The sequence below is a fragment of the Diabrotica virgifera genome, chromosome 6 (assembly GCF_917563875.1).
Source record: "Diabrotica virgifera virgifera chromosome 6, PGI_DIABVI_V3a".
NCBI classification, from domain to species: domain Eukaryota; kingdom Metazoa; phylum Arthropoda; class Insecta; order Coleoptera; family Chrysomelidae; genus Diabrotica; species Diabrotica virgifera.
In genome coordinates this window covers 38,927,401-38,953,777 of record NC_065448.1, presented here as the reverse complement: position 1 = coordinate 38,953,777, position 26,377 = coordinate 38,927,401, and the positions used below count along the sequence as shown (strand labels likewise).

Below are 26,377 nucleotides of genomic sequence, written 5' to 3'. Positions count from 1 at the left end.
AATCCCATGTAAATAGCATTGGAGCCGAAACTTTGTACCGATTCCCTTAAAGCTAAAATAATATAAAAAATTAAACTCACCAAGCTTCCGGGTTGAACTGAGTCGATAATAACTGGGCTGAGCTTTTGACATTCTCTCTCACGTCATCTCCAGGCCTTCCGAGGTCTCAGTCTCCTGAGGCTCCAGACAATACACTGTTCACTGGACACTGCAATGCTGCAGTATTGCAGTTTTTTAATAGAAACTTCTTTAGTTTCTGGGTTTTAGGGATCATATCATCATAATATACTTTATATTTATAGGCCTGGATACCGCGTACCAAAAAAAGTTTATTAATAGCAAACTGAAAATTTGTTAATAGCTTAACGGTGTCTGGTCGGCAAAAGTTTGATGCATGGGAACACTGGACCAAGAGAAGTTTTAATTGTGGAACGTGATTTTAATTGTGGGACGTGTTATCCTGACAAGTTTATGATTGTAAAAACTAGCAGGCTATTTTTAAGTTTATTCAATAGCAAACTTTATGTATATAAAAAAATGTTTGTCCGACAAATATGTTGGGCATTTTACTAGTCCGACACCTATAAGATATCAAATGACATGAAAGGGTAACAAATCAATTGGAAGTTCTGTCCGACAAAATACATCTGACGTTTTCGTAGTCTGACGTTCTAAATTTTTAACCTGTTCCACCATTAACACTTCATCTGTTCCAGTGTTCCCGTACATCAAAGTTTGTCCAACTAGACGCCGTTAAGCTATTAACAAATTTTCAGCTTGCTATTAATAAACTTTTTTTTATTATTTTTATTTTTTTATTATGCGGGCTCCAGGACTAGAATCTCTCTAGTTCCTGTATGTTTAATTTTCCAGCTGAAGACAAGAATACAAGGATTTTTCGTGATTAAAACCGAGATAGTCTGGTGCTATTTTTCCTTCCGCCTTATCTTGGACTTCGAAATCCATGATCAGTAGTGCTATTTCTTAGATTATTATATCATGATGATATTATTATAACTATGAACTAAGGGTACTTAAAGAGTCTTTAATGTATGTAGTGGTGTCATGCTGCATTCTGCATTCTTATAAACATAGATAATTACAAATAAATAATACAATGCATTTAATAATAAATGTGTTTAATATTTTCTAAAGCATTACAATATTGACTCAACCTCGCCTGATTATTAACATTTATCTGATGCTAGATTTTGATAATTATACCTTTCACAAATAAAATAAAACGGAACCCAGCAAGGTCTATCGTTCCATTCTAATTTTTCTCCAATTTTCCAAACTTGTAAACATTTTTCTCCAACTGGATCACTAGGTTGACCAACGGACCATTTCGTGTACTCCACTGGTTTACCATAAGGAAGCCATAGCCATTTATTTTGGTCAATTACTCTGTTACCTGATGTCCAGTATTCGAAACCTTTGCCTGCAATATCAAAATAAGCTTTCAATAGTCACTCAACGACAAACGAAAAGAGTGTCGATTCTATTATACAGGGTGTTTCATTGGGAAACGGAAATACCTAATGGTGAATAGAGATCAATGAGGCGGTTCTATGTAGATATACTACATTTATTGCCTCACCGATTTTTATAACCGAGTTACAGAGTATTTTATCGATTTTGCCCTTCTCCTTCTTAACGTGCCCTATCAAGTCCCCTTGACGTTGGCGATTAACATGGCGAAACTGTCTCTGTCTCGAGCTATTCTAAATCGGTGTTCTGCTTTCTTTATTCCTGTCCACTCCCGGATATTCTTCAACCAAGAGGCCTGCTTTCTACCAATTCTTCTGCGTCCTTCGATTTGACCCATCATAATAAGTTGAAGAATATTATACCGGTCTCCCCTTACTACGTGTCCAAAATAGGCCGTCTTTCTATATTTGATGTTATCAAGCAGCTCGCGGGTAGCATTTGCTCTCTTAAGGACTGCCACATTTGTCAGCATAGCCGTCCATGATATTTTCAGTATACGTCTGTGCAGCCACATTTCAAAGGCCTCCAAACGGTTAATGGTGGATATTTTTAATGTCCATGCTTCGACACCATACAAGAGGACTGACCAAATGTAGCATTTAATCATACGCTTTCGAAGTTGAAGTTGCAAGGTATCATTACAGAAGAATGACCTCATTTTTAAAAATATCGTGCGGGCTATCTCGATTCTACATTTTATCTCTTTATCTGGATCTAGTTGTTCAGTAATACGGCAACCAAGATATTTAAAACTGGGTACTCTTTGAATTATATGACCATCAACATATAACCGTGAATCTTGATGGGCCAAACGGCTAAATACCATGTATTTTGTTTTTGAACAGTTTATATTTAGGCCAAACTCTCTTCCCACTGTATCAATGGCATTTAAAAGGTGTTGTAATCCATTCATATCATCACTTAAAATAACTGTATCGTCTGCATATCTGATTGTATTTATCAGAATTCTATTAACTTTCACACCCCATTAAAAATTATGCAGCGCTTCCTTAAATATTCTATCTGAATATAAATTGAATAACAGTGGGGACAGTATACAACCCTGTCTGACATCTCTTTGTATTTTGCATATTTCTGTTGATTTTCCATTTATGCAAGGTGTCGCTGTTTGACGCCAGTATAATTTTTCTATGATTCGTACATCTTGACTATCAACTCCTTTATCCTTTAATATTTTAATTAATTTGTGATGTTGTACTCGATCAAAGGCATTCTCATAGTCAATAAATACAGCAAAGACGTCTTTCCTTTGATCTCGGCATTTCTGCAATAACACATTTAGTGCAAAGAGTGCGTCCCGGGTTCCCAGTCCATTTCTGAAGCCAAATTGTGTTTCATCCTGGTCTTCTTCACATTTATCTCTGATTCTACTGTGGATGATACGTAGAAAGATTTTCAAAGTGTGGCTCATAAGGCTTATCATTCTATAATCGCTACAGTTTTTCGGACGTTGGTTTTTTGGTAGGGTTATGAATTCGGACTTTAACCAATCTTCAGGGATATCACCAGTCGAATAAACATCATTGAAAAGTTTGACTAGTATTCCAATGTTTTCCTCATTTATGAGCTTTAACATTTCTGTAGGTATGTTGTCGGGACCAACGGCTTTCTTTTTTTTTGCCAATTTTATAGCATGTAGTATTTCTGATTTTAGTATTTCTGGTCCTTCACCTTCATCTAAAGTCTCCAGTTCTTCGGGTCTATCATCATTATACAGTTCATTTATATAATTATACCAGGTAGTTCGAATTTCGTGTTCGTCTATTATCATTTTTCCCGACGAATCGGTTATAGTATGTGGAGTTTTCTTATGATAAAGACCAGCTACTTCTCTAACTTTTTTAAACATATTAAACGTATCATGTTTTTCATTTAACTTTTCTAATTCCTTGCATTTATCCTCCATCCATTTTTCTTTAGCTACCTTTATTTTTTGTTTAATTAGTTTCTGTTTTTCTTTGTATTCTGTTTTGTTATCTTTCAGTTTTCTTCTCTGCTCCATCAACTCCAGGATTTCATCAGTCATCCATTGTTGTTTTTTGTGCCTCTGCATTGTTGTTGTATATTTTTCCATTACTTTCCAGGAAAGATCTTTAAACGTGTTCCATATTTCTGTATTGTTTTCATTTGTTGAATTCTTTAGCTCATTATTCAGGTCATTTCCTATTAGTGTTTTGTTGGATGCTGATATATGTAATTTTGGTGTTTTGGGGCTTTCTTCGACTTTTTTGAGCTTCACTTGGATGTCAGCTATTAGAGGGTTATGGTCTGAACCGATATCTGCACCAGGATATGTCGTTGATCTCTTGACACCATTCTTAAGTCTCTTGTTTACTAGAATATAATCTATCTGATTTCTAATTATATGAAGTGAGGTATCTCCTGGTCCCTTCCATGTATATAATCTTCTTTTGTGTAATTTGAACCATGTATTTGCGATTATCATGTCATGTTCTTGACAGAACTGGTATAATCTATCGCCTCTTTCATTGCTCTCCCCTAGTCCATATTCACCTATCAGGTCAGATCTTCGTCCTTGACCAATTTTCGCGTTAAAATCTCCAATAATATATGTGATTTCGTTCCTTTTTAGATTGTTAAGTGTCTGTTTTAATTGACTATAGAATTATTCAACATCATTGTCGATTTTGCCCATTTCTTTCTATATGGATACATAACCTTAGAACCATCTTGTATATTTTTTTGATACTTGGTACACATATGTCTCATTTATAACCCAAACCATCTAACTACTAATCACACGAGAAATTCAGGTCCGGACCAAAAAAAATTATAAATTCGTTGTGACCTTGAAATAACACCCTGTATATTGAAATTATCAAAATCCGTTTGCATATTTGAAAAGACCTCAAAAAACTAAGTTTAATAGTTTGCTTGATCATTTCAGCCAGACAATTTCATGACTTTAATTTTGAAATTACGTAATAATATGTAATATTCAATATAATATTACATATATTGAAATTTTTAAGAACTCAGATTACAATGCAGATTAACTTTTAATCATAAAATATTGCTAATGAACAAATATTTATTTTAAAAATAATCAATACTTATTTACTACTTTAGAACGACCAATTTACTAATCACAAGAAAAACCCAGGTCCAGATTAACAAAAAAACATAAAGTAATTGTGACCTTGAAACATCACCCTGGATATTGAAATTTTTAAAATCCGTTTGCACATTTGAAAAGAGCACAAAAAACTAAGTTTAATGGTTCGCTTCCATTCATTGCGCAGCTAATTGAATGACTTTAATTTTAAAATTATCTTGAAATTTTTAAGAACTCTGAAAACTCTAACAAAAATTTCGATATAATTTTAAAAGTAATATCATTAAATTTTCTGTTCATAAAATTGAAGCGAGCCATTAAACTTAGTTTTTTTGCTCTTTTCAAATGTTCAAACGGATTTTGAAAATTTCAATTTAAAGGGTGTTGTTTTAAGGTAATTATTACTTTATATATATTTTTTTTTGTTAATCCGGACCTGGATTTTTCTTTTGATTAGTAAGTGGATCGTTCCAACGTAGTAAATGATTATTATTTTTAAATTGAGTATTTATTCATTAACTTTACTAATGTAAATGTATTATTAAAAGTTTAAAAAGTTTATTAAAACTTTAAAACCTGTCATTTTAATTTGAGTTCTTAAAAATGCCAATATTCAGAGTGTTTTATTAATAATTGTCCATATAGTAACTGGAGAAACCTTAGCACAAAATACGAAGATTTAACCTAAAACTCTTAAATAAAATGTGGCTCCTTACTGAGTTACAGGGTGTTTTATCTAAAAAAATTTATTTAAAAAATGTACATAAAAAGTACTGGAAAAGCAAAAAATTACACTAAAATAGCAATTTCGTTAGTGGCGTAGAATTTGGGAAGGGTCAATCAGGCACTACACCTTGTCGTACGCCTCTGGTAGTAGATAGAAACGTTTATTTATCTTAATTTAGTAGGGTGTACAGTACCTACACTTTCTGCCCAGATACGCCCAGATAAGGATACGCCAAATAGTTTTAAAATACTGGGTACAAATAATTTTTAAATTTTAATCATAAATATGAATCATATTTCATAAATTAATCAAAATAACTGTGCCGTTTCATATTTAACTTCAAATATCTCGAAAACTAATGACTTTATCGTTACCAATGAAGAGTATGTTATTTACGTAGAAAGTATTGAAGAATCTAAAAACAATACTAAAATAGTAATTCCTCCAGTGGCGTAGAATTTGAGAAGGATCAACCATTCCTTATCCCCTGTCGTACGCCTCTGGTAGTAGCTAGAAATGTTTGTTTATCATAATTTAGTAGGATGTATAGTAGTCGCACTTTATGCCAAGCATGAAAAGGATACGTCGAATAGTTTTAAAATGCTGAGCAAAAATAATTTTTAAATTTTTAGATAAAACACCCTGTAACTCAGTAAGAGACCACATTTTATTTAAGTGTTTTAGGTTAAATCTTCGTATTTTGTGCTAAGGTTTCTCTAGTTACTATATGGACAATTATTAATGAAACACCCTCTATATTATTTAATATTAAAATTAAATTAATTTAATTTACTGCGCAAAAAATTAAAGCTAACCTGTAAACTCAGTTTTTTGTGCTCTTTGAAAATGTGCAAACGGATTTTGAAAATTTCAATATACAGGGTGTTGTTTCAAAGCCATTGAGAATTTAGAATTTTTTTAGTCCGCACCTGGATTTTTCGTGTGATTACTAGTTAGGTGGTTTGGGTTCTAAATAAGTCATATGAGTAGGTACCATATCAAAATAATATACAGGGTGGTTCTAAAGTTATGGGTCCAGAAAAAAATGGGCAAAATCGATAAAACACTCTGTAACTCGGTTATAAAAATCGGTGAGGTAATAAATGTAGTTTATCTAGAACACATAGAACCGCCTCATTGCCCTCTATTCACCGTTTATGTATTTCCGTTTCCCAATTAAACACCCTGTATTGTTACGAAAATACCTGCCAATAACCCGATGTGACCCTAAATTGACACGTGTAAGGACAAATAATCCCTGGACAAATAATTCCGGACAAAAAATCCTCACAAATTATCCCTAGACAAAAAATCCCCAGAAAAAATCCCCACAAACAATCCCCACAAAAAATCCCCACAAATAATCCCCGGACAAATAATCCAGAGATAAAAAATAATCAACGGACTAAAAATCTCCACAAAAAATTCCTGACAAAAAATCCCCAAGAAATATTTGGTGCCGAATAAATTCTCAGAAGGTTTTCCGTACACGCAATCGACGCAAATATTTTTCAGCCTCAGTGCATGAAACCGCTTTTCGTTTCGAAAATAATGATTATCAATTAAGAATAAGCATGAATTGAAATTTTGATTACCAAATTTTTAATTACAATTTCCTATTCCAACTGGTTTTACCCAGTATGGATTAATGCCGAAAAGTTCAAATTTTACATGACAGAATAGTGTTTATTCAAGAATACATGGAAGACTCCATTTATTATTACTCTCGATAAAGGGGAGGCTGCTATACAAAAGTGTACAAACCAAACGTAGTGTACAAATTTTTATTTGTCTGGGGATGATTTTTTGTGGGGATTTTTGGTGGGGATTTTTTATCTGGTGATTTTTTTTCTGGTCTATAGTTTGTGGGGTTTTTTGTCCGGGATTATTTATCCAGGGATTATTTGTCCTATTTATACATAGATATTATACAGGGTGTTTGGTAAAGAATGGGCCATAGCTTAACCTTAGATTCCTGAGGTTAAATAGGTCGATTTAAGCTAACTTACCTTGGTACGAAAGTTTTTAATGACCGAAATACAGGGTGTCAAAGTTAAACTTTTTGTTTATTTATTCTTGAATATTTCCTGACAGGCATGGGATAAAAACACGAAATTTGATAAGCGAAGGTTTTTTGGGATGAGAAACCCAAATTATCTACCAAAAATTGTGTATTACCCAGAGGGCGCCACATACGTCTTTCAGCGATCATTTAATACGTTAAATTTTTTATCCCCCTCTCTACATACTTTTTGAATCCAAACTTTTATTCCCTTAATATTTTTGCTTCAAAAAGGTATACTACATTCATCTCGCTAAACTCAACTGTTTTCGAGATAAACGCATTTTAATTCTGCGATACAATTTTTTGCATATCATTAAGTATAGTTACACCAGAGAAATACACTTGAAACCATAATAATTGTGCCAGATTTCATATTTATGTCATTGCATCGCAAATTCCATTTAAAGAAATTTGCGATACATTTTTTGGAAATTTTTATGGTTTTAAGATATTTTTAGGGTGTAACTACAATGATATTATGCAAAAAATTATGTTGCCTCGCAGATTTAAAATGCATTTATCTCGAAAACGGTTGAGTTTAGCGAGATGAATGTATTATACCTTTGTTAAGAGGAAACAGTAGCGATCAACAGGTAGCGAAAACGCGTTCCAAGATTGCGGCTGTAATTTTGAATATTCTTTCGAGATATTTGGCACACGTATTCGTAATATAATAAAGAATGGCGGTACAGAGCCCAATTTGAAAAATATATTAATATGTGGAAATTACTCTGTAATTAAATACAATATTAAAAAAACGAGCCTGTACCGCCATTAAGAAGAACAAAAAATACACTTTCTTCAAATAAAATTTTTTATCCGATGCCTAGATTTTGTGTCATTTTGGAACTACTAAAATTTTTTATTTCATTAGTAGTTCCAAAATGACACAAAATCTAGGCATCGGATAAAAAAGTTTATTTGAAGAAAATGTATTTTTTTGTTCTTCTTAATGGCGGTACAGGCTCAATTTTTTAATATTGTATTTAATTACAGAGTAATTTCCACATATTAATATATTTTTCAAATTGGTCTCTGTACCGCCATTCTTTATTATATTACGAATACGTGTGCCAAATATCTCGAAAAAATATTCAAAATTACAGCCGCAATCTTGGATCGCGTTTTGGCTACCTGTTGATCGCTACTGTATCACCTTTTAAAATATTAAGAGTTTTGATTCAAAAAGTATGCAGAGTGGGTAATAAAAAAAATTCAACCTATTAAATAAGCGCTGAAAGGCGTATGTGGCGCCCTCTGGGTAATACAACATTTTTGGTAGCGAATTTAGATTTCTTGTCCCAAAAAAACCCGCTTACTAAATTTCGTGTTATTATCCTATGCCTGTTACGAAAAATTCAAGTATAAATAAAATAAAAGTTTAACTTTGACACCCGTTTAACTTTCCAGTATTTCGGTTATTATCAACTTTCGTACTAAGGTAAGTTAGCTTAAATCGACCTATTTTAACCTCAGGAATCTGGCCCATTATTTACCAAACACCCTGTATATACAACAGGGCCGAAATGTGGTACAAACACTAAACTCATTACTTTGGTCTCCTAAAATTAATTTACAGACCAAAATGGCAATCTACAGGTCGGTTGTAGAACCAATTTTGAAGTACGGATCTGAATGTTTGCAAATGACAGTGAATGAGAAGAAAAAACTGGAGGTAGTAGAAATGAACTATCTGAGAAGAGCGTGTCGGATATATAGACTTGATCGCATCCCAAATGAAGAAATAAGAAAAAGAACAGGAAGGATCTACAACACCGTAGATACAATAAAATCCAAACCGCTTTTATGGTACGGGCATGTAATGCCATGAATGATAAACGATGGCCAAAACAAGCCTTAAAATATGTTCCATGGAATAGAAGAGGAGGATGACCAGCACTGGAATGGAGAGAAGGGATCAGAGGAAAAATGAGAGATAGAGCCACAAATGAAGAAGAATGGACAGACTAATTAAAATTCTTTCATAGAAATTAGGTTTTCTCTATTTTATGTAAAACATTAAAACTACAGTTATGTTGTCTTTGTAAATAGGTATTTAATTTAATTAAGATGCTAAAAAATTATGTTTTAGGCTATTTAATTATGTTAATGGAAGTTGTAAAGGTCAAACGAAAATACACTTACCAGCATCTTTTAAGTAGTTGAAAATCTGTTCATTTTCTTCTTCGCAGGTAATGGTAAGCAATTGCATATGAATTTGGCTGCAAAAGGTTACAGCTTCGTACCAAGGAACCTAAAACAATTATTAATATAGAAACATTTGAATGTAAATACTTAAATTTACTTCGCATAGAAAAGGAAAAAAGAAAGATCGTAAATTTTGATTTACGATCTTTTTCTTATGGTAGGGGAGCCCAAGCGGGGATTTTTGCAGTTACTCGAGCGCGTCAGATTAGCATATGAGAAGAAACCTGGTACCCTGCAGATGTACCTCTACCATATATTGCCTTAACACAGGGGAGTTCGTTAAGGGGGACCCGAAAAAAAATCTATCCTAAAAAAACTCGAAATTGTCAGATTAAGATAAGGTAAGTTAACTACATCCACATCCAAAAGAGTGTATATTTCAAAAATCTGACGATTTGAGCCGGGCGTAAGGAAATGGGTGAGTCCCAAAGTTTCACAAGAAAAAAGCGAATATTTCGCGAAATGAATGACAGATCGAAAAACTAAAAATAGGTGCTCCATATTTTTTAAAAATCTATCGAATGATACCAAACACGACGTCCCACGGAGAGGGGTGGGGGGTAAATTTAATATTTATTTTAAATACAAATCCCGCGATATTTCGCGAAATTAACATCAGATCGAAAAACTTTAAAATACACTTATTCAATATTTTTGAAAAATTTATCGAATGGCACCAAACACGACCCCCCACGGCGGTGGGGTGGGGAGTTACTTCAACATCTTAAATAGGAGCCCCCATTTTTTATTGCAGATTTGGATTCCTTACGTAAAAATAAGTAACTTTTATTCGAAACATTTTTTCGAATTATGGGTAGATGGCGTTATAATCGGAAAAAACGATTGTTGGAAATGGAAAATTAAATTAAAAATTGCAAGCGCCCACTAAAATGGAAAACCTTACTTAACTTTTTTTGGCTTTAGGACCTACTCTTCACAGCCCAATAGGTCCCCATAACGCTCGAGTGACTACTATTACGAAAAAGAATTTGTTGGAAAAGTATATTCACTATTAATATATCTACATATTTAATATCCGACTGGTATATTATTTGATAAATAATGACATGATATCAAAGTTAGTTAAATATGATAGACATATTTCCCTAGAGCATTATTTTTCAAAATAACACCCTAGGGTATTAAATTTAAATAACTATGAACAATAGTTAAATGCTGTCAAGTTGACAAATAACAACCTAAGTAAAACTATGGTTGCCACAATTACGTTACAACTATTGATGGTAAATGTACTTATTTGAAAACTAATTAATTCAAAATTCTTTTAATTTTTTTGCATATAAAAATATTTAGTCGGACATTAAACGTTGAAGGCACCACGGGTATTATGGATAATAAGTTTTTGGCGCTATTAATGCAGTCAATGAGGATATTTGGCCCCTAATTCCGTCCTAATGCATGAATGCACTTGATATTTTCACAGTAAGTAGGGAATAGTTCAATAAACAAAGTCTACCTTATGCCAAAATACGCTTTAATCTTAGGGGTGGTTCTCACCCCTTCTCGGGGTAGAAATTTTTTGGTAACAATAACCACGGGAGTGGTTAGAGAACCTAATTCTAAGCAGAAACTGTTCTATAATTTTTACAATACTTCTTGAGTTATTCGTGGTTGAAAATTTGCCATTTTCATTGAAAAGTGACACCTTCTCGGACCAGTGACGGATCTACGGGGAGGTAAAATGGGGATATTCTCCCTCCCCATAACAAGGTCCAAAATTGAAGGAAAAAATTGTTGCAACATAAAAATAAACTCACCCCCAAGGCAAAAGCACGCATCGGCACAATATCACTTTTTCTTCTTTCACAGGTTAGCTATGTGTAAATGTGTATGCCAAATTTAATCTCAATCCGAGCGGTTCTTAAAAATTCACAGCAGCAACCGTAAGTAAATAGACTATAAATTAGCTTGAGGTTTTATAAATATATGATATATTTTATGATACATATATGATTATTTATATTTAATGTTTATTAAAAACTTTTGATATACAATGTGTGCTTTTATTGGGAGGGCGGGCCCGCATCCCAACTGGAACCAGGGCCCGCTGATCTATCGGTACGCCACTGTACAGAAGAGTGTATATTTCAAAAATCTTACGATTTGAGCAAGGCGTAAAGAAAATGGGCGAGTCACAAAGTTTTACAAGAAATAGCGAATACATATTTCGCGAAATGAGCATGAGGTTAAAAAACTGAAAAATATGTGTTCAATATTTTTCAAAAATTTATCGAATTATAACAAACACGACCCCCTACGGATAGGGGTGGGGGGTAACTTTAGTTATAACCAGACTATAGACCACTCATTTAGTGGTATAAATAAAAACGGAGTATAAACTCATGAGTTCTCATGATGTTCTCATGAGTATGAGCATAAAGTATATACTATATTTCATATGAATAAAAATATTTTGATGTGATGAGTTTCTACTCACAATACATAAGAGTAGATGGAGTATATACTCCAAATGTTAAAATACATATGAAATAGAGTATAAACTTATACTTTATGCTCATACTCATGAGAACGTACTCGTGAGTTTATACTCCGTTTTTATTCATTTCATTAAAAACCAATGAGATGCGAATTTGGAAAAAAATCGAGCTGTATTTATCACTTATTTGTTGTTTGTTTCACTCATTTATGTTTGTATAAAGAATCATTCAAATACCTGAAAGGCGTCGCCTATCCAATAGCTCTTATTTCCCCAATGCCTGAGTGGAATAACTGATTCTTTGGAATTTCTAAAAATGTTTTCCCATTGCGATACTGTAAAAAAATATAACATGATAATACATACATGTAAGTTGTTAAATATGAAAAAATAGACACATAATAATTATACAATGATGAGTGCGCTAAATAACCGGCAAGATAACGGAAAATAAGTTGGTCCTACTAAGCAAAGATGTAACGGTGTGTTTATTTTTGGCTCTACAAAATAGTTAAAATCAAGTGAGAATAAGTTTTCAAAATTCAACCAATCTTGGTGAAGTTACTAGTGATAACTGAATCTCAACTTGGCAAATTTGTAAGTACAGTTTTACTGTAATTTTCACCGAAAACACCTAATTAGTATTTAACATCATTGAAAATTTTCATATCGAAATCTGCTTGACGTTAAACAAAAACATTTAATTACCGTCGACCTGTGTGTCCGCTCGGTCTTTTTTCTGACGGGGAACAGGTCCGTACTTAGAAATGTTTAAACATCAAAAAATATGTCAGAAAATTTTGAACTAAATTTACCAGGCAATTCTCAAATGGATAATTCTGCACCAAGAAGTTACTCTACCGCTCTTACTCAAGATAAATTCCCCTCAAAGCTCCAGGACATTTTTTTTAATTCCATTAAAGATGCGAAAATACAAGATTACCTTCTTTCTTTGGGAAAAATCATCCATCCAAAATATATACTATTCTGCTCTAGATTATCAAACAATAAAATATGTTTGTATTGATCATCTAAAAATATCGTAGAAAAATTCATGAATGAAAATAACGGCAACATTGAAGTTAATAATCAGATTATACAAGCTCGACGGTATATAACTCCCTCCGAAAGAATAAATCACTCTAATGTTTGTCCTTCAATTCTTCATGATGTATTAATTAAAGAACTTGAATCCATGGGACTTGTAATTCTATCTACAATGTCCTTTTTAAAAATTGGTGCACAGTTACCTGAATTTAGTCATATACTGAGCTTTAGAAGGCAACTCTTTATCAGCCCAACAGATCTCACAATTCCAGAATCGTTTGTAATCAAGTACGATAATACTTCACACAGAATCTTCTTATCAAGTGGCAACCTAACATGTTACAACTGTAAAATGGGCATACGGCAACTAACTGCAAAAATCCTATCAATTCTAATCCAAATCCTATCGCTCCAACCACAGCAGAAAAAATCCCAACATTTACTGCTCCAGAAATATCAACCAACACTTCAGCACCTATCGATCCAAACCCAAATTCTATTGATCCAACCACAGCAGAAAAGATCCCAATATCTACTCCTCCAGAAATATCAACCATCATACCAGCATCTACTTCAATTCAAACAGATACTCCAACTACAAAAAATCAACTGAACACCAAACAAACTGAGAGCGAATCAACTATCTTACATATGAATATTGAATCTTCACAAAACAGTTCAAAAAGAACGATTGACGATACCTTAAGTCCTTTCCCGCCTCCTAATGATACCACTAATAAACCAGCAGAGATATCACTTAATCTTAAGAAAAAGAAAAAACAAAATAAAGCAAAATCTCTAGAAGCATTCATAAACCAGCAGTCACCACCATTTATTCTAAGCTATGTTCAGATAACAGACCTATTCGAAAACATAAAGAATTCACCCGATCCATTTATTATCGTTGAAAATTATACAGACAACTTTACAGGTCTCATCGATATGTTAAACAAAATATATCCCTATACTCAAGACAGATCTACAAAGACCCGAAATATGAAATTAAGGAAAATACTTCTAAAACACTTACAGATGCAAGTCCCACAGGACCTAGTATACGATACAAAAAGTGACTCCTCACAAACGAATCAATAAATAAATTTAACTAATTAAAATGGAGTTTAATAAATTAATACAGTGGAATATAAATGGCTATTTCAATAATTTTCCCATGCTACAGATCATTCTTTCAGAACAAAATCCAGATTTAGTAAGTTTAAAAGAGACCAATTTTAAACCAAATCAAAATATAAACTTAAGAAACTATGTTTGTCATAACCAAATAAGACTTAACCAAAACATTGCTAGTGGCGGTGTATCAATTTTGATTAAAATTCATATGACTCGATAAAAATACCTCTAAATACTAATTTAGAGGCCATTGCTGTCACCATTATTGGGAAAACTAATATAAACATTTGCAATATATTTACCTCCTGGAGCAATAATATCCAGATACGAACTAGAGGATCTTTTCAAACAAATTCCTACTCCTCGAATCATTTTGGGTGACCTAAACGCATATAATCACATCTGGGGATCAGCATATAAAGACCAACGGGGTACCGTAATTAAAGAAATTATAGATCATCTTAACTTGCCTCTTTTAAATGACGGAAGCCCGACTAGATTTAATATGAGAACTGGAGAAGCTACTCCACTTGATCTAACAATATGTGACAGTGATCTTTACCCACATTTTTCTTGGTATACAATGCAGTACACATACAACAGTGACCATTATCCATTAATTATAGAAAACAATCAACATAACCGCACAACCCATTTCTTTCCCAAACGAAAATAGATAAAGCTGATTGGAAGCATTTCGCAGAACAGATAGAATCGTATATAAACAAGTGCTCAACAATGATTAATGTCGAAGAATATCTTGACAATTTGACCAAAATAATTATTAAGGCAGCTGAAAACTTAACACCAGTTCCATGGTGGAACGAGTCTTGTAAAAAGGTCATTAGAGAAAGTAAAACTGCCTTTAATAAATACAAAAGAAATAATCACAATCACTTGAAAACCAACTAGAATATAAGAGAACTCGAGACATAACTAGATTGACAATAAAGACAGCTAAACGTCAATCCTGGATTGATTATGTTTCTAAAATAAACAGCTCTACTCCTACGAGTGACATATGGAAGAAGATTAAACGAATATCGGGAAAAAGTTTGAATTTAAAAATCAACTCACTAAATATTCAAGATAAGGTTATTACCTCCGACGACGAAATCGCAGAAGAAATGGCTAACACTTATAAACTCAGATCTAGTAATACCCAGTATAACCAGAGCTTTATCACACTTAAGCAACATGAAGAACGTAATCTAATTAACTTCGACAAGATAGATAAAAGTCCTATCAACTCTCCTTTTTTAATGGAAGAATACAACGAATCCCTTAACTCATCTAAAGATTCGGCATCGGGACCTGATGATATTCCGGTAAAATTTATAAAAAAGTTACCTTCCAACGCTCATCAGTACTTACTAAAGTTATTTAATTTAATCTGGACTCAACATAAATTTCCACCACAATGGTCAGAATCTTTCATTATACCAATTTTAAAACCAAACCATCCAAAAAGTAATCCAAATTCGTATAGACCAATATCTTTGACATGTGCTATGGGTAAATTAATGGAAAAAATTGTAAATAAAAGGCTTTTATGGACTCTTGAGAATCGAAACCTAATCATTCCAAATCAAAGTGGTTTCCGTAGAAATTGGTCAACAATAGACAATATATTAGCATTAGAAAATGAATGTACTTGAAGCTTTTGCTACCAATCAAAAATGCGTCGCTATATTTTTTGACATTAAGGGAGCTTATGATACCACTTGGAAACACCTTATAATTAAGAAACTACATAATTTAAATATCAGGGGACACTGCCTAGCGTTCATTAACAACTTCTAAACCAATCGATCATTCCAACTTAAAACTAATGGTATGCTATCATCAAAAGCAAAACTAGAAAATGGTATTCCACAAGGATCAGTATTAAGCCCTACACTTTTTTTAGTAGCAATAAACGATGTCCTAGTCAATATGAACTCACCACTGAAAGGTCTCTTATATGCAGACGACCTTGTTATCTATGCGAGAAGTCAAAATATGAAAAACATCACGAATATGCTACAAACGTTTTTACATCAACTAGAGAAATGGTCGCAAAGTTGTGGATTTCAATTTTCTACAGAAAAAACACAACTTATATTATTCTCAAAGAAAAGCTACCCTAACAACCCATCACTCTCACTATACATATAACAATCCTCTAGTTCGAATAATAATGTAAAATTTTTGGGAATGACATTCGACCAACATCTAAATTGGAAAGAACATATTAAGAAACTGGCAATCGAATGCCAAGGAAGACTTAATATCATTAAATCATTGTCAAAAAAAGACTGGGGAACAGATAGACAAACTATGCTCTCTCTCTACAGAACTCTAATCAGATCTAAATTAGACTATGGCGCGATAGCATACTCATCGGCTACTGAGTCTTCCCTTAAAATTTTAGATTCAATCCACAATACTGCCCTCCGCATTGTCTTGGAAGCTTTCAGAACCACACCAATAGAAAGCCTGTATTGTGAAGCAGCTGAACCATCACTCTACTACAGAATAATGTACTTAAAGTTAACCTATGCAATTAAATCAAATGCAAATCCAAAACAACCTCACCTTCAAATATGATCACCTTAACCGATTATCAACATTTTTCTCCAATAAACCACGTTTACACACACCTTTCTACCACCGCATTAAAATGGATCTCTCATATTTTAACATCACCTTACCTCCTTGCTTTCCCGTTAGTTTTGAACCTGCTGAGCCATGGACTTTGGGAGTACCTAAAATAATTACTACCTTAACTTCATTGGACAAACATACTACTAACCATAGGATAATACATCAAAATCTGCAAAACTTATTATCAAAGTACACAAATTTTTCTCAAATATAAATATACAGATGCTTCAAAATCAACAGATGGCGTGGGAGCAGCAGTTATATCAAGATAGCGCCGATAATCAAGATGGCGCCGAACGATGCGCACGTGAAATTACTCCTCTCTGTAAATGATGAGAATTTTAAGGAAAAAGCATTCAAATGTTGCCAGAAAACTACTAACGTTATAGTGTGCATAAAATGTGGAAGTATTTTTCATTTATCTTGTTCATCAAGAAAAAAGCAGAAATGTATAAAGTTATGTGATACTAGAATTGTATGTGAGACATGTGAACAATCTGAAAATCCCAAAGGAAACTCAGTAAGTCATACTCAAGAGGTAAATGCACATATCCTACAGTTGGAAATTGATTTTCTAAAAACAATTTTAAGTGAAAAAGAGGAAAAATATAAAATTTTATTTGATAATAATCAATTGTTAAAAAGAACTAACGAGCTCCTTGAAGAAAAAGTAAAACAAAAAACTAAAGAACCTGAATTCAAGGTAATTAACGTTGACAAAAGAAAAAACTGGACTTCCCCTGGTAAAGATGATAAACAACTACAAAATGTTAATGACCTTACTAATAGTAAACAAACTGAATTAGTAGTGACTAAAATTCCTGCAGACGGAACGCTAGCGCGATCCTCAACATCGACAAACTTTGGAAATGAAGTGCCAAATGAAAAAAAATACATTACATCAAGACAAATGAGTGCCGCAATGCAAGAAGCCAAAACTCAAACTGTTTTACATAATCTGTTGAACACTGAAAATAATGCTCCGGTTCTTTCAGAGTCTTCAAGCAACGGTGCGTGGACACAGGTAGCTCATAGAAAAAAGAGGAAGTTCTTAGTTGGAAGTACCGAGTCACCTTGCAACATTGAGGCTGTTCCACAAATGATCAACCTACATGTGACTCGCCTAAAGCCTGACACAAAACCGGAGCAATTAGAAAAGTTCCTGGAAAATCATTTAGATGGCGTAAAATGCGAAATCCATCAGTCCAAAAAACCTGACATATATGCATCCATGAAAGTGACCATTAGACGAGACTTAATTAAGAATGCATGGAAGCGAGAAATCTGGCCCAGTGGAGCATTAGTCTCGTTTTTCAAGATGAGGAGGACGCTGTCGCATTAGGTGGGTCCTCAAGCAATACAACTATTTCACGTATAGTAAATGACTTTAAATTGAAGTTAATCTCGGTTAATGTACAATGTTTAACAAACAAACTTTTAAATCTTGAGCTTTTTTCTAATGCTGAAAAACCTGACATTCTATGTATTCAGGAGCACTGGTGTAATGAGGATAATATTAATCTTATTTATATCCCAGGGTACACTTTAGTAACCCATTTTACTAGAAAAAATAAAATACATGGTGGAACTCTTATTTTATCTAAATCTGGGACAGACAAGTATGCAGTCTCAGTCGTTGATTGCCGTAAATTCTCTGAGGAAGAAAGCTTTGAATGTTGTGCTGTGACTATTTTAATCAGTAACTGTAAATTTCTAGTCATTAATGTGTACAGAACGCCTAACAGCAATCTAGATTCTTTTATAAATAATTGTTTTAATATTTTAGGTCATTTTCACAACCGTGTTGATAAAATTTATCTCTGTGGAGACTTTAATATCAACTACTTAATTCAGAGCAATGAAAAACTTCGATTAGATGATCTTTTTCAATCGTTTGGTTTGTCTCTTAATATCCCAAATATACCAACACGTATTTTCATGAATAACAATAAAGTAACTAAAACAAAAATTGACTACATTGCTACTAATAATATCACTATGAATCATACTTGTCAAGTCAATCAACCCAATATGGGTGACCATCTTGCCATTATTTTTGACATTGTTGTAAGTCGTAATCAGGATAGGATGGAATCTAATATAAAACAGCAGTGTTTTAGGTGTTTAAATGATAATAATTTAGACATCCTAAAACAAGACTTGATGAGGATTGGTTTTTACGAGGTATACAATGAAAGTAATATTAATAACGCTTTTATCGAATTTATGGATACTTTAAACTTTGCTATTACTTCAAACTGTCCCCTTAAAAGTAAAATAGGTAAGGACGTGCATAAAAGTAAAGGTTGGGTTGATCATGACATATATGCTAGGAGTAAACAATTAAAAAACCTATTTAATGAAGCTAAAAACTCTAATAATAGTAACATCTGGAATGAGTATAAAGCTACCAAGAAGGAATACAATAATCTTATTGCTGAAAAGAAAAGGGAATTCAATTATCTTCAAATTATAAGTAGTAATAATAAACAAAAAACTATGTGGAGTATAGTAAATAAAACTATAGGGAGAAAGCAAAGTACTAATAAAATTAAACTCAAAATTGAAGACAAACTAATATCAGATGATAAAAATTTAGCTCAATATTTTGCATGCCATTTCAATGACAAAAATAATGCACTAAAAAATAGGCTTGACAATAACCCTCAAAACTGTACTTTATCACATAGGTGGACTATAGACAGTTTTGTTTATTTTCCAGTAACATCTGATGAAGTTCTTGATATTATTTGTGGTCTTAAAAATAAACATTCTTTTGGAAATGATGAATTAAACACAAGAATGATCAAACACATCAAGGATGTTATATCAGAACCGCTGGCATATTTAATTAACCTAGTATACAACACAGGTGAATTTCCTGAAAACCTAAAATTAAGTAAAATTGTTCCAGTATATAAAAAATCCGATCACACTTGTATTGATAATTATAGACCTATTTCTTTGTTAAATGTAATTTCAAAAATTTTTGAACGAGCTTACTACACTAGGATCATACAGTTTTTGGACAAAAATAATGCACTGTGTTCAGAACAGCATGGCTTTCGATCCGGAAGATCAACAGAGGGGGCTACTGAAGTATTTATGGAATCTGTCTATAGGCATCTTGATGATGGTCTTCTTGTAGTGGGTATCTTCTTTGATCTTTCCAGAGCATTCGACAGTCTTAAATTTGAATTTGTCCTTAACAAATTGTATGTCCACGGAATAAGAGGTAACATGTTAAATTTATTGAACTCATATCTTCTGGAGAGGAAATTCTATGTTGAATTAAACAAGGAAAGGTCAGACATCTTCAGTGTAGATGTAGGAGTGCCGCAGGGATCTGTGTTGGGACCACTGCTATTTCTTATTTTTGTCAATGACCTACCCGATCATATTACTCATGACCACATTGTAATGTACGCAGATGACTCATCTGTGATTGTATCAGCACATACATACGTAGAGCTTCAAAATAGAGTGTCAAGGGTTATCAGATTATTCCAAACATGGTGTACACAAAACTTGCTACAACTGAATATTGATAAAACATCGTATATACATTTTAGATGCAAACGAAATATGCCAGTTGTGTCTATTCCTGAAATTGTAAATATTCCAAACATAAAATTTTTAGGTGTATTCTTGGACCAGTTTATGAGTTGGGATGTTCACGTTGAATATGTTAATAAGAAACTAAATTGTTCATTCTATGCTTTAGTACAGTTGAAGAGAACACTCAGTATTAAAACTCTCATTAATGTATATTATTCTTTGGTTTATTGTCACCTTACTTATAATGTTACGTTATGGGGTAATTCCACAAAATCAGACACAGTGTTTATTAAACAGAAGAGAATTATTAGACTTATCTTCAATATTCCTTTTGGGCATACTTGTAAGCAAGTTTTCATTAATAACAATATCTTACCGTTGCCTTCCATATATATCTTGAAATCCATATTGTATATTAAGCATAATTTACATTCATTCAAGAGAAATTCTGATTTACATGCATACTCAACTAGGAATGCCAATCAGTTTGTTACTGTTGGTCACAAACTATCCAAATTTGAGAAGTCCACAGATTATGTGGGGGTCAGGCTATATAATCATCTTCCAAATGAAGTTAGATCTTTGCATCCGGTGAAATTCAAAAGAGTTGTGAAAAGTATACTATGTAAACATGCATTCTACAGTGTAGAAGAATACTTAGCAACTAGATTGCTGTTATGAGTTCTTGTCTAATATTAATAATTTTCATATTTATCAATGTACATTATGTTAAATCTAAAATTTAAGTGTATGTATAGGTATTTGATTATGTGTCTGTGACTATATTGTGTTGTATATCTGACGTGTATATCCATCTTTATGATGGCAGCTGTAAAGCTATACCAATAAAGTATTCTATTCTATTCTATATCCTCTAATATGTGCCAAAAATATAACTTGCCAATACACTATAGTATTTTCAATGCAGAATTATATGCCATATACGGGGCATTGACATATATTATATCCTCACCAGATCAGAAATACATCATTTTGACTGATTCACTAAGTTCACGACAATCCATAGGAAAAATATACCCAGAAAATCACATTCTGGGAAAAATAAAACAAAATCTGATCGAGATACAAAATCATAATATGGAGGTAATCTTCATTTGGATCCCATCACATATTGGTATTAGAGGTAATGAAGAAGCAGACAAGTGTGCGCGTGAAGCCGTCAACTCAGCTGACTCTACTATCGTGAAATACAGTGCGGTGGAATAAGTGTTAACTTGTTTATTTTAAGAATATAAGCAAAACGCTGGGGCAGGTCGATTTTTAAACTAATCATAGTATATCATAGCATCAACGTTTCGAACTTTACGCGATCCCTCTTCAGGTGAGAGGCATAACTTTGATTTTTTTAAATGGTAAAGTACATCATGTGACACCTCATTTAACAGCTTTTAAAATACTGATTTCAAAAATGTATTTAATCCTTTTTGAGATCGCAGGCCCAAAATTTCGGTCGAACTCTTTTTAAACGCATTTACTTTTTTTTCGAATTCTGAGAAAACTAATAAGTATTTTTGAAAAATTTAAACGCAGAATGAAAGATTAGATTATTACCGAAGGCTCACAGTCCCTTAGAATAAACAAAAAGTTTTTTTTAAATGATATATTTGAAATTAAACATCACACTAAATTTTCTCTTTTTTCCACCACTGTGACTTATTAAAATAAACATTATAGGAGTTCTCAGGGACTTTGTACCATCGAGAATACTGTAATATTTCATTCTGCGTTTAAATTTTTCAAAAATATTTATTAGTTTTTTCAGGATTCGAAAAAAATGATTGCATCTAGAAAGAATTCGACCGAAATTTTGCGCCTACGCTCTCAAACAGGATTAAAGTATTATACATTTTTGAATTCAGTATTTTAAGAGCTTTTAAATGAGGTGTCACATGATGTACTTTCCCGTTTAAAAAAATCAAAGTTATGGCTGTCACCTGAAGAAGAATCGCGTAAAGTTCGAAACGTTGATGCTATAATATACTATGGTTAGTTTAAAAATCGACCTGTCCGAGTGTTTTGCTTATATTCTTAAAATAAACAAGTTAACAAGGGGGGCAACACTTATTCCACTGCACTGTATGTGACAACTAGTGATGTTTCAAGTGTTATCAAATCGCGTATCCTAAGTGAGTGGCAAAACCGGTGGCAATTTTCAGTGTCCAATCTTTGGAATGTTAAACCGAACATTAAACCATGGAGATGTTTCCCCACCAAAAGGAGGGATCAAGTGACAATTACCCGTCTTAGGTTAGGTCATACCAGTGCGACACACAAGTTCTTAATAACAACAGAACCCGAACCAAAATGTGAGCAGTGTAAGATTAAACTCTCGGTGAAACATATAATTGTAGACTGTCCAGTTTTCTCCACAGCAAGAAGAATTTACAGTATCCCAACAAACTTAGAGGAAACACTTGGTGCAAATTGTTCGTTCACAAAAATATGTTAAACTATTTAAAAGCTATTAATTTTGTAAATATATAATTTTTAATATTGTGAATTGCTTCTCGCTAATAACCTTCGGGTTGATGCGAATTTCTAAATAAAAAAAAGATGAAGACGCACATTTAATAATACATTTTAATCTTCTAACATCGACTTGTTGTCGCATTAAATTAAGCAAATATGGCTTAAAATTTGTTATTCAAAGGTCATGTAACCAATTTCTGTGTCTAGTTTTAATTACAACGATTTAGAGTAAGTAACCACACTTTTCTTAAATTTTTAACCTTTGTCAAAATTTCAACCCTTTTGCATTAATTCATAGTGGTTTAGTTATTTCTAGATTTAGCCTGATGATGGTCTGCTAAGACCGAAAATGTTAGTTAATCTGTGATGTAAAGTTATTGTCCAACTTAGATCTTTTAAGAAAAATTTTTAATAAAATTTATATATACCAGCTACAAAAGGAAGTATTTTTTACTTCTATAGTATACAGTACTCAAAAATAAATGTCAAATACTTACCATCTTTCAAACACGTCAAACAGGTGGCGCTTAGAAAAACGCTGCCAACGAGGGTCAACAGAAGTACGACATAATTACGATTCATAGCCATGTTGACTAAAGAAAAATAATGGTGTAACTATGCGCATTTAAGTGTATTTATATACAATTATCAGGATAATTATGTTGTCAGAAAAATTTACATAGGTATATTATCACGAAAATAGAAGACATTTTAAGAATACGATGTATTTATCATAATGACTTAATACACTGAATGTAGAATTTCTGAAAATAAATATTCATAATAGAAAATAAAATATGGAGATTAACTATTTTGCAATGTTTGCACGTGGGACAACATTATAGATATTCATTCAGTTACATTCTTCTTCTTCTTTTACGGCACTACAGCCTAAATTGAGCTTTGGCCTCCTTTATTTTTTGCCTCCACTCTTGTTTGTCTGTGGCTGTTCTTCTCCATACACGCAGAGCCTATTTTACTTCAAATCAGGCCCGAGGCACTACATAATTTTCGGGCCCCTAACAAAAATTTAATGTATTAATTCTTTAATAGAAATATAGTTGCACCAGAGATTTAAACTTTTACTAACAATAAATAAAAATTATATTTAAATAATTAAACATTGTTTAATTGTTTAAAGTGCAAAAACTACCGTGGAATTTATCTACTATGTAGGTACAGCATATAAAGTCCTCACGTAAAAGTATATTTAGTCCAGGGTAATAAGGTTTTGTCCATGACACTCGAGCAGCCAGGGTACTGAAGCGTTTTTTCGACAGGTAATACCTATAAGAGCAAATTGTAACTCTATTTCCTGCGTAGGATCTGGGGGCCATGTTTATTTATAAACAATTAAGTGTCAAAAAATGGCATGTTTCCCCTTTTTTTCAAATCAATGAAAAACAGTAAAACTTATGGTTTTTTTAGTACAAATATCTTTGAGACTATGGAAAAAGCTTTAAAATGACGTATTACAAAGTTTGATACTCTCATTTATTGTTAATATAATTGCGAAAAAAGGTCGGAATTGCAAAAAAAAAAAAATTTCGCAATATCTATTGTAAAAATTAGTGTACAGCTTTGAAATTTTTGTCATATAGGTAAGGGTTCTTTGGTGCTTAATATGTGATAAAAATTTCAAAGCGATTCATTCAATTGTTTAAATTTTATTCAAATTGTTTATCCCAGAGAGCCTTTTTTTTGCAATAACATAAGTCAGAAAAATATGACGTTAGAACCATTCCACAGATGTCAAATGAAACAGCATGAGCTATATTTTCAACTTGGTTTAAAAAAAAGCGAATAAAAATGCATTTATTAGTAATAAATAATTATGCAAAAGTATGTATCGTAAATATTTCCTTATAAACTTTTTATTTTGTTATATAAGAAATTATATATATTTATTATAATGTTTTATCAATTATGATATAAATAACATTACTTGGTAGTTATGCACTTAAAACGGTAAAAAAGTTAATTTTTTTGGAAAAAGTTATTCAAAAAGTTTATAAGGAGAGATTTACGATACTTTTGCATAATTATTTATTACTAATAAATGCACTTTTTATTCTCTTTTTTTAAACCTAGTTGAAAATATAGGTCATGCTCTTCCATTTGACACCTGTGGAATGGTTCTAACATCATTTTTTTCTGACTTATGTTATTGCAAAAAAATGCTCTCTGAGATAAACAATTCGAATAAAAAAATTAATAACCATTTTCAATTTCGTTGCAAAACGAAGACACAGCCGAACCATATTCTAGTCCAATCAGAGAGTGCTGCAAGCACCCCTACCGGTTTCGAAACTTATTAGTCTCCAACCAAAACAAACCTCAGCGTGCAGTCCCGGATTGCAACGAACGAAATGGCATAGATGCCCTAGCGGCAACTGCTAGCAAAAAGACTAAGTTTTCACTCTAATGGCATATTAAACAACATAATGCTATTCTACACCCCACCAGAATGAAAACAATGGGAACCTTCTCTGGTTACACCTCCGAGGCTTCTACAATTTGCAAGCCATACGGATACTGAGACTAAGGAAGATGAGGGAATTCTACAATTTACAATTCACGTCCCATCTGCTCAGCGCGGTAAAGTTCCGCCGTCATACGCGTCCGTTTTGGGTGGGGCAACGGTTATTTTATCGCATAACTTTTTTGTCTGTAACTTTGTAAAAGCCTTTTTAACACTGAATTATTAAATTGTGAGGTATTCTAGTAATAAAAGGTAATCTTGCTTTAAGTCGATAGGATACACCGTTTTCTAAAAATTTTGTTTTTTTAATTTGAGAAAAATTTTCAAAAAAAAAAGAAAACAAAAAACGAAAACTGGTGCGTTTATTCCAGAGATGAATCAATTTCATCAACTGCGAGTTTGTCGGTCATATGCGTCCGTTTTGGGTAGGTCAGCGGTGAGTATATCGTATTATTTTTTGTGTCTTTAATTTTGAAGCATTTTTGACACTAGACTATTAAATTATGAGGAATTCGAGTACTAAATGTTACTCTTGCTTTAAGTCGGTAAAATACCCCGTTTTTTTGAATTATTTTCAAATTTTGTTCAAATTCAAAAAACGAAAAATGTTCTTCAGTTTTCGTTTTTCTAAATAGAAGTATTCTAGAGATGCACTCTGGGCCAAAATTAACCGGCCACCTTAAAAATGGGTCATTTTTGATGTCTTATATCTCCTAAGCCTGTAGTCCGATTTAAGTGATTTTTTTAATATGTTTATAGCCTTATTTCTTGACAATATTGCTATAATAATATTGTAGCTAAACAGGTAAATTTTCATTGTACACCGGGTGTACGAATCAAACTGTGTCTTTTTCTTAAAGTTTGCATCACTCTGTGGAATATTCTAGGATTTGTAAAATACTGAAATTAAAACCTATTGCCTCATGCTTTCTTAACATTTTGTTTTTTGATTGATTCGCTTGTGTTGGATAATAAAA

General features: G+C 32.7%; 1 protein-coding gene across 2 annotated transcripts; it reads right to left on the bottom strand.

Annotated features, from left to right (window-relative positions):
* Positions 1–1,122: 1,122 nt before the first annotated feature.
* Positions 1,123–23,568, bottom strand: LOC114326164 (perlucin-like). Of its 2 annotated transcripts, XM_050654007.1 has the most exons (5): positions 23,416–23,524; positions 16,918–16,971; positions 12,284–12,381; positions 9,526–9,634; positions 1,123–1,441 (listed from the first exon to the last, which is right to left on the bottom strand). In XM_050654007.1, the coding sequence occupies exons 1-5, from the start codon at positions 23,504–23,506 to the stop codon at positions 1,188–1,190; spliced, it is 606 nt and encodes a 201-aa protein (XP_050509964.1). In that variant the 5' UTR covers positions 23,507–23,524; the 3' UTR covers positions 1,123–1,187. The 2 variants fall into 2 exon arrangements, with proteins under 2 accessions (XP_050509964.1, XP_028130222.2); XM_028274421.2 differs by lacking the exon at positions 16,918–16,971 and having other exon boundaries at positions 23,416–23,568.
* Between the last annotated feature and the right edge of the window lie 2,809 nt (positions 23,569–26,377).